This window comes from Danio rerio, chromosome 22 (genome assembly GCF_049306965.1).
Source record: "Danio rerio strain Tuebingen ecotype United States chromosome 22, GRCz12tu, whole genome shotgun sequence".
NCBI classification, from domain to species: Eukaryota; Metazoa; Chordata; class Actinopteri; order Cypriniformes; family Danionidae; genus Danio; species Danio rerio.
Genome location: NC_133197.1, coordinates 8112501 through 8122792, shown reverse-complemented (window position 1 = coordinate 8122792; position 10292 = coordinate 8112501). Strand labels below are relative to the sequence as shown.

Here is a 10292-nt window from a genome sequence, read left to right as displayed (position 1 = left end):
ACTCACTAGTCTGAACAATCCCTAGTTTGCCAGCAGGCAGCATTAATTTTCCAACAGTTGGGACATTATTTGATTTTCATTATTTATTCCTTTATTTGTCAATCTATTTACAAACAAGTTATTAAATAGATGTGTTTAATTAGAGGTCATAATCTTACATAATTACACAAATTAAGTGAACATTGTGGAAAATTTTATTATTATATAGGCCTATTTGTTGCTCCAAGTGTAAGATAATTTTATTTTTATTATTATTTAGCCTGCAACTTAAACACTTCTTTTGCTGATTTAAAAAAAGAAACAAATATCCTTGTCGCCTGTCCTTACTTCCTTACATGCATTATTAATTTTAGTGTATTATCAGTAAATAAAAACAAATAGCTAAAAACTCGAAAGAATTATTCTTAATTTGTCTTTAAGAATAAAAAAAAAAAAAAAACACTTTCATCTCTCATGTTCGCCTATCAGTTCCGCTCTCCAGTTCAGTAGGTGGCGATAGAGCATCGTTAGAAATAGAGGAAATAGAAAACAGAAAACAAGAATACAGTTAGAGTGTCCGCTGTTAGAGTCGTGTAAGCTTTTTAGGGTAAAGTTATGTCATAGTTGGAAACTTAAAGTTTTTTTTTTTTTTTTTTTTTGGTAACATAATTACTCATAATTAGAAACTGTCGTTTCAGTAAGGGGTCTTGTGGCGAGTTTTGTTATAATAAATAGTCGCTATATCAGTTCAAAATCAAACACAAAACGAATATTTATAATGCCCATCGAAATCTGAATTTGCTGGAAACATCAACATTATGAAGAGGATTTCCACCTTCTTTCAGATTTTACTACTAACGTGCAGTAAGTGCGATATATCTGCTTTTTTAAACACTTTCGATTTCGCATTAACGCTTAACGTGAACAATTTACGTGAAGAGAAACCCACATTTCTGTCAAATTATTTTGTAATTAACACTAACTAACCAGCCCTAATTCCATAAAGAAAGCGAATAACGTTACACCACATGAAGCGCTTTCTCCCCCAAGTCCATTAACGTTATAAAAAAAGGAAACGTATAACGTGGCTTAAATGTACATTAACTTCCAAGCTAGGAAAAAGAAACTTCTATCAAAAATTACTTGTAATTAACACTAACTACTGTAAATACAATAAGTTGTTTCCACAGCTAAAGTGAACAATAATATTCTACGCATATTCACTTTGTCTATGGAATCAGGGCTTGTTATTTTAATTATAGTTTAGAAAAGTCAAGTTTGACAGAAATTTCCTGGTCAGTGTTAAGGTAGAGTAAGCTACGTTAAGCTGTTTCCTTATAATGGACTACTTCTGTGGAAGTTTAAATTGATGTTGTTCACTTTATACACTAAAATAAGGGCTGTTACATTAAACTATAGCTGTAATAATGGACTTCAGTGGGGTAGAAAACTTTTTATGTGACATTGATATTAGTTATTGTTAATTACAAGTAACATTTGATAGAAATGTGTGTCTCTCTGGTTAGTTGTTTAGGTACATTAAGCCATATTAAGCATTTTTCACGTTAAACATTTTATAATTTCCCCAATGCTATCATAATGTCTTTGTTCTATGTTTCCTTAAGTTCTCAGTATCTTTGTCTACAGCAATAATCCAAGTGCATTTGATCTTATGTAAGGTACTCTCGCTTACTCTGTAACCTGGGCCCGGTTTTTCAAAAGTAATCCACTAGGATTTTGGATAAGGGATTGGATCAAATCTTGAAAATGGGTTTTTCAAAAGAAAAAACGGATTACATAACCAGATTAGATTATGTAATCCAATCTTGGTTTTTATCTGGATCAAACCTTTAGTTTGGGTTTTTCAGACCTATTTTGTAGAATCTGGATCACTTTGATCCAAAAAACCTGGATTAAACTGATCCCATCAGAAGGGTGGATTTAGCGTGGATTTCATTCCCAAAATGTAATGAAAACTTTAAAAAATTATTAAATAATACTATTTTTGGATCATACAGTATCTTACAAGATATACTATTTACTCATAAGGTTTTAATTTTATTTGTTCATCTGTCAGGTTATATTGAGTATAGGCTTTAACGTATTCAGCCTTTCAGTATAGGCCTACAGCAAAGTAGAAAGAGTTTGGCCTCATAAAATAATCCCCCAAACAGCTGTCAAAACTGACCAAAAACAATCAATTTTATTATGTCACTAATTGATATATACATATATATATTCATCACAATGGAAAATATTTTTCTTTTTAGAATATTTATTAGTGATGCATGCAATGATTACAGAATAACAAAAAAAATGCAAAGAATGGCAATGACTGATTTTTGAAATCTCTTTCAACAATTGCAATAAGAGACTTGAATGGCAGAAGCACAGCTTCGTCTGGCAGAGAAACAACTGACTCTGACCAAACTGCAGCAAACCAAGGCCAATGTCTTGAGATCCGCCTCCTAAAGGCTACGCACAGACAAGCTGGCCTCTCCACATCAGATGAGGAAGTCTGAAAGTATTGTGGAGTTTTGACATTAAGTCTTTTTTTTTTTTTTTTTACATCTATATTTTAAACTTATTATAAATATCCTCAATTTACAGTGTTGTAGGTCTCAGATGAGCGGTCTGCTGGAAGAGGATGGGGTGGGTTTTTTTTTTTGTTTTTATTATTTATTATTATTATTATTTTAATAATTATAAAATTTTCTTAGTTTTCATTTAAAATAAAAATAAAGATATATTGACCCCGCGCTGGCTATTCTACTCTTTACATATCTATAGTTCTACATTGTGATTTCCTATCCTGTTTGAGCACTGGTTATCCAGATTTAGTGATCCTGAAAAGTTCCTATCCAGATCAGATTGATCCAATCCGATGTTGCTTTGAAAAACTGGCTCAAAAAGTAAGCTGGATTACGTGATCACGGATCGCAAAAACAGGATTACTAAATCAGTTTCAGTTCAGTCAGTTTCCTTTATTTATGTCATTTAAATCATCACTATAGAATTGTAATGCAGAACGAAATTACGTTGCAACAGACCCAACAAGAACATAAAAAACATCACTATAAAAACACTATAAAATCCTAACATGATAAATAAGCTTTTATAGTTCCATAGAAATATAAAAAAATATATAATTATATAAGATATAACCTATTTTTTAAAAAAACTAGCTATCAACAACGCTTAAGAAATGGTATTATTTAAAAGTCTTATAATGACAGGATAAAAACTATCTCGAAACCGCACTGATTTGCTCCTCAGACTTCTGTAATGCCTGCCTGATGGCATGAGTGAGAGCAGGCTATGACCAGGGTGGGTTGGATCCCCTACAATGTTATTTGCCCTAGACAGACAACGGCGTTGGTAAAGTTACTCGATAGATGTAATTTTGACTCCAACAAACCTTTCAGCTGACTTTATGATCCTCTTAATGGTGTTCTTATCAGACACACTGCTATTCTCATACCAAAGGGAGATGCCATTAGTAAGAACACTCTCAACAGCTCCTCTGTAAAAAGTTGTGAGAATTGATTGGCTGAGGTGTGCTCTTTTCAACCTTCTCAGAAAGTGCAGTTGCTGGTGCGCTTTCTTCGCAAGACGAGTGGTATGGAGAGACCAAGTCAGGTTCTCAGTAACATGGACCCCCAGAAATTTTATCTGCTGTACAGTCTCCACAGCAGTGTTATTAATATATACAGGGGAATAAGTGGGGCGTTTCTTCCTGAAGTCGATCACCAACTCCTTAGTTTTATCAACATTCAGAACTAAATTGTTTTCCCAGCACCACTCTGTGAAGAGCTTTACTTCCTTCCTGTAGTTCCTCTCATCATTATCCTGGATGAGACCCACTATTGTGGTGTCATCAGCATATTTAATAATGTGATTAGTGCTAAGTTTTGCACAGCAAAATGGGTCATCAGAGTGTATAGCAGTGGACTCAAGACGCACCCCTAAGGGGAGCCTGTATTGAGCTGAGTGGTAGATGACGAAATACCCTCCACTCGCACAAACTGTGGCCTATTTGTCAGAAAGTCAAGAATCCAATTCCGAAGAGGTGTATTCAGACCTAGAGATGCTAATTTATTGACCAGGTGCTGAGGAATAATAGTATTAAAAGCAGAGCTAAAATCAACAAACAGCATCCGTACCGATGTGTTTCTACTCTCCAAGTGTTCAAGACTCAGATGCAGTGCAGTGGATATAGCATCATCAGTAGACCTGTTTGGCCGATAGGCAAACTGAAGTGGGTCAAGTGAAGTAGGAAGGATGGAGGTGATATGACTTTTTACCAGTTTCTCAAAGCATTTCATTATTAGTGAAGTTAAAGCTATCGGCCGATAGTCATTTAAAGAAGGGACTGAAAGTTTTTTTGGCACTGGAATGATAGCAGATGTTTTGTAACATGATGGCACAACAGCTTGATGCAGAGAGATATTAAATATGTCCGTCAGAACAGGCGCAAGTTGTTCTGCACACCCCTTGAGTACTCTGCCTGGTATTTTGTCAGGGCCTGCCGCCTTACCAGTGTTTACTTTCTTTAGGGTCTTGCGGACATCAGTGATATCAAAGCTTAGCACCTGCTCGTCATGCTGCAATGTGGCCTTCACTGCTGGTGTATTATTAACAGCATCAAACCTTCCAAAGTAGTTGTTAAGATCATTAAGAAAGTCAATGTTATTTTCACAGGACAGTGATATGCTTTTATAGTCTGTAACAGACTGAATACCCTACCATAAACTTCTAGTGTCTTTGTGGTCCTGGAAGTATTCTTTAATCTTATTTCCATGGGCTCTTTTTGCCACTCTGATTCAGATTGGCCCGAGCAGACCTAAGGACAGCTGCATCCCCACACTTAAAAGCAGAGTTTCTTGTTTTTAGCAAAGCCCGCACCTCTGCAGTCATCCAGGGTTTCTCATTTGCTCTGACTTTAATGTTCTTAGTGACACAGACATCCTCCATACACTTAAAAATATAACTGGATACAGCATCAGCATATTCATTAATATCTGTGCCTTGACCATTTGTGGAGGCCTCTCTGAACACAGTCTAGTCTGTGCAATCAAAGCAGTCCTGTAATTCAGACATAGCTCCCTCTGGCCATGTTCTCACTTGTTTTATAGAGGGCTTGGTACTTGTGAGACGGGCTTTGTATGTTGGTATTAACATAACAGAAAGGTGATCTGATGAGCCAAGATGGGGACGAGGAACTGCTTTGTATGCCAGTTTAATGTTTGTGTAGACATGATCCAATACATTCATACCTCTTGTGGCAAAATTAATGTATTGAAAAAAGTGGGGGAGCACTTTCTTCATGTTTGCCTGGTTGTAATCACCCGCAGCAATGATTACTCCTTCTGGATGAGAAGTATGAAGTCTGTTTATAAAATGGTATAATACATCAAGGGCTGTTTTTGTATCTGCATCTCGAGGGATATATACAGCAATAATAAAAACAACGGAGAATTCTCTCGGAAGATAAAAGAGGCGGCACTTTACTGTCAAAACCTCAATATCAGGCGAACAGTATGAGTAGATCATATTTACATCCTCTACCATCTATTATTAATAAAGATGCAGAGACCACCACCTCGGGATTTCCTGCTGAGTGTGCCGTTTCTATCGGCCCGGAATACAATTAGCCCCGTTAGGCTTATCGCTTCATCCGAAATGGAATCATTTAACCCTGTCTCGCTAAAAACTAGTGTACAACATTCTCTCACCTCCTGTGTCGATGTTAACTCGAGTCTGAGGTTGTCCAGTTTGTTTTCTAATGATCGGACATTTGCCACCATCAGTGAAGGCAGCGAAGTTTGGCAGGGAAAAGCTCGTAGCCTAGCTGCTGCTCCTCCACGAACCCCACGTTTCTGCTTGCGCATACACAGCTGCCGCCGCCACCTCGTCCGGGTGGAGTCATTAGATGTCTCCTGTACTCGGCAGGCCTCTTCGCGACAACTCAGTAGTCCGTAGTCTTTTAGTGTTTCTATAAACTTTGGATCAAACGAGCAGTGTTTACTGGCAGATTCTAGTAGCAACAGATTCTGCCTGTTATATATCAGTTTCGTTTTACTCATTCTAACACTATCTCTGACGCAATTTTTGTCTTGTTCTGAGCCGATGCAGCCGCAGCCAGCGAAGGCGCCGCCATCCAAAGCAACCAATTATAGGATCAATTTTATCCGGATTAAACCTTTTGAAAAACCGGGCCCTGGTTCTCAGACTGGGGACATGGAAAGACTAAAAGGGACAAAAAGCGATTGTTAACAAACACACAGACCCACACATGTCCCAGAATACTCATTACAGACTGCGTGATCCTGGCTGGGGTAAACTGTATACAGTGTTTCCTAGGGATGTAACGGTATTGTAAATACCGTCATACCGCAATATTAAATTTTTTCGATATTACCGAAGTCGCATGACTCGGTAAAACTATAGGTCTTCTGAGAAAATTTGCTCAGGCGAATGAAGCGAACGGGAGGTAGCTGAAACTTCATTTCCCATCAGCCCCGGCGTGGCCATAATCCTTTGCGGTCTGTTGTCGCTACAGATCCAGTAATGCGGAAATGGAGTGTGCTGCTAGTAGCGGAGATGAAAAAAAGATGGAAATGATCGAACCTAAAGCGGGTGTTGTCGCCGCACGCGTGCTGAATAGCGGTGCTGTCGCGCGCGTTCTGATCAGCTGTGTTGTGGCGCGCGTATTGTAAAGCGCCGAGGGGGGGTTGAGCGCGCATACTCAAGAGAGGTGTTATCGCGCGCCTACTGAAGGGCTGGACTGGACGGAGGTTGTGTCGCGTCGCGGGGGCACTTTTGATCGTTTTGGAAGGGCATTTTCTATCCAAGACTAAAAAGGGCATGTGCACTGCACAGGTTGAGCCCTATGTGCACGTGCCTGCAAGTTGGGGAATACGACTAATAACAGTCATGGGACTGCAGAAACACAGCACACTGTTCAGATTGATGCAGACATTGACTTGTACCGCAAAGAGACCTCTATCTCACTCATGGTTTGTCTTCTCAAGTGGGGGAAAGACAATGCACAACGTTACCCCACTGCTGTCAACATGGGCCAAGTCATATCTCTCTTGTCCCAGAAACCTCAGTCCCAAATGAGAGGGGAGTTTTCAACAATACTAAATTGAAACTTTATTTTTTTACATGGTTTAATAATTTTTTGTTATTAAAATTGAAGTTCCTGTTTCAAAGCTAACAGATAGATGACTAATTTGTATGTCATTGACACTTGTGGCACTTTTTTGGAGTATTTTCAAAAGTTTTTTTTTTCCTGTAAATGATTCAATAAATACCGTACCATGACATTCATACCGAGGTATTACCGTACCGTGAAATTCTGATACCGTTACATCCCTAGTGTTTCCTGTAGGATTTTTTCCAGCTGTGGCGGCAGGCCATTTTTACACAGATCTACCAACTACCTATGGCGTTATTTCAATGGCATATGTCGTGAGTGCAGTATTAGAGGTCGAGATCGCATTTATGTAATACGAGCATGCGAATCTCTTTGCTTGCATGCTGACTTCCTCTGCTCATGCACAGAACTTCTTGCACGCCCTCAAATATTCGCTGTTCAAGTGCAGATCTTCTTGTGCGCTCTCACATAAACTCTGCTGAAGTGCGATTTAGTGCATTTATGTGACAAGTATGCCTCCAACATTTATTCGATTTTCTAGGAATATTTATGATTGTCTCCAATAGACCTAAAAAGCAGCATTAATGCATCCTGAAGTAAAGTGAAATGGCTATAAACTCCAGCAAGATAAAGTCATTATATGCAAAACCACAGACTTTTATTTAGAGTTGGGGTCGAGTCCACCTTTGTCGAGTCCAAGTCAAGACCAAGTCCTTAACCAGTCAAGTACAAGTCCAAGTCCAAAAGGGATCGAGTCGGACTTGAGTCCGAGTTCTTAACATCCAAGTCCAAGTCGAGTACAGCCGAGTCCAGACAGTCATAAAACTCATTTATTAATTTTCTTTTGGCTTAGTCCCTTATTTATTAGGGGTCGCCTCAGCGGAATGAACTGCTAACTAGTATAGCATATGTTTTACGCAGTGGATGCCCTTCCAGCCACAACCCATTCACCCTCATTCACACACACACACACACGCACACACGCACTCGCACACACACACACACACACACCATGGCCATTTTAGTGAATTCAATTCCCCTATAGCGCATGTGTTTGAACTGTGGGGGAAACCGGAGCACCCGGAGGAAACCCACACCATTACGGGGAGAACATGCAAACTCCACACAGAAACACTCCTGGCCCAGTCGGTAATCGAACCAGTGACCTTCTTGCTGTGAAGTAACAGTGCTTAATAATAAAAATAAAATAATAATAATAATAAATCAAATAAAAATTTCAAATAACAATTAAACTGTTAAATTAATATTTTAAGCTTTTGATATATTTTTACAAAGTGCCTTGTATTTTTTGTTAGCTTGCTTCAAAATAAAATGAAAATAGGAGGATATATGTAGAACTTTTATTATTTTACAAGACACTCTCGATTGACATTCTCATGCCACTTTCTGGCATTTCTTCTGTTTAAATTATGCTTGCATTACCAAGGCAACAATGCATTTTTATTAACATTAATTCCAGAGAACTCTGTTATCAGCCGCAGTGAATGAAACCATACTCAAACCTCATTATATCTGTAAAAAGATTATAATATTGCTTGAATTTGTGGACTTAGTCGAGTGATTATCCATTCTGAATGTTGTCTGGATTTGAATATAACTCTACATTAAATCCATTTGTGCTTACATTGACTTAATATAATATGCAACTCCAAGCAACATTATTACAACATTTTTGCTATCCCATTATTTAATTACTGTAATTTTACTCTCTCTTTATACTCTCCTAACCCTACCCCCCACAAGCAGAAGCTGATCTGGGATCTGGGATGAGTTTATTATATGGCAGGTGTCCGTCAGTCAGCATGTATAGGCTACACTGATTCAGAAGTTGTGACGGTCGACGCACATCTTTACTGGAAAGAAAGTGAACGCAGAAGTTTTATATTCATTTTAACGTGCTTTCAAGCCAAAATAAAGCGAAAGCACAATTCTCTTGAACAGCTCTTGCAGTTCTATCGCATTTGAGATCGGCTGTGTTGACGGTGCTTTCACTTTTCATAGAAAGATTAAACATAAGGGGGAAGTATTGGAAAATTAAACGGGATGATAGCGGGATGTCATTACAAAAGTCACATGGAAAAACTTTGAATATTACGGAGTCCGGATTTGAAAAGCCCTGGCCTAAATCAATCACTGAACTCATCTTTCTCTGGCTCAGAGCCAATAAAGCGCAAAACTTAGAATCTGGCAGTTATTTGCGGATATATTGACACCAAAATAAACAACAAAATAATATCGCCAGTATGTATTAACATCATCCCTACGATATGAATATACAAGTTAAGTAAATAAGCTCTTACCTTTCTTTGTTTTTCTTTCAACATGTCAGCAGAAGACAAATAATTGCTGATTTTAAAGACATTATTGTCCTACACCTGCCACGCATTGTGTGATTCTGGCTATTTCTGGTTACAGAGAGTTCGCTAAATTCTTGTTATAGTTTTTATGCTGTTATTTAATAATTTGTATATCTTTATTTGTGTTGTGAATAGGGTTGTAACGGTATGAATTTTTTACGGTATGATAATCGTCTAAAACAATACCACGGTTTAACGGTTTCACGGTACACGGTATTAAATAGTAATTCTCATAGCAAAGACCCTGAAAAGAATAAGAACACGTTTTCTGACTGAACAAAGGTTTTATTTTAACAAACTTTTGAAAGAACCATTTTAATAGAACTATAGAAGTCTTTTATAAAAATAAACTGAATTTCCCATTTTAATAAATTAAATTAGAAGGAATAAACAAGCAGGGTCTTTTAAGATTAGACAAAAATAAACTTAAACTGTCCTTCCTTATAAGCAGGATAAATGGGAGACCAAAAGCGCAATACCAAGTTTATGGCTGTAAACATGTATTTAAAGCGTTGTTTTTTTCAGTCTAGGTTGTGATGAAGAAATGTAAGCATGTTGAGATTTTCAGGACTTAATCTTGACCGCTGAGGTGAGAGAATGTGTCCACTTGTACAATGAACAAATAAAAAAATAATAAATAATGTGTCAAAGTCCAAATAAACATGGTGCAAATCCTCAGTAAAAAATAGATATAAATATTTACTATACTATAAATAGTTACATAACGAAACTAGATTCAATATGGAACATCCTTAGGTTTTATGTGCCAGCAT

General features: G+C 37.6%; 1 protein-coding gene across 5 annotated transcripts in view; it reads left to right on the top strand.

The window, feature by feature from the left end:
- Window positions 1-537: 537 nt before the first annotated feature.
- LOC103908669 (cell adhesion molecule CEACAM3) overlaps window positions 538-10292 on the top strand; it is a 42231-nt gene continuing 32476 nt past the window's right edge. For 4 of the 5 annotated variants that reach the window (XR_012397712.1, XR_012397713.1, XM_073937227.1 and 1 more), the window contains exon 1: window positions 538-843. Coding sequence is in view for 2 of the 5 variants with exons in the window: in XM_073937227.1 (XP_073793328.1) it covers window positions 798-843 (46 nt within the window). In the remaining 3 variants the exon portion in view is untranslated. The remainder of the gene's footprint in view (window positions 844-10292) is intronic. The other variant, XM_073937228.1, reaches the window with a different exon arrangement.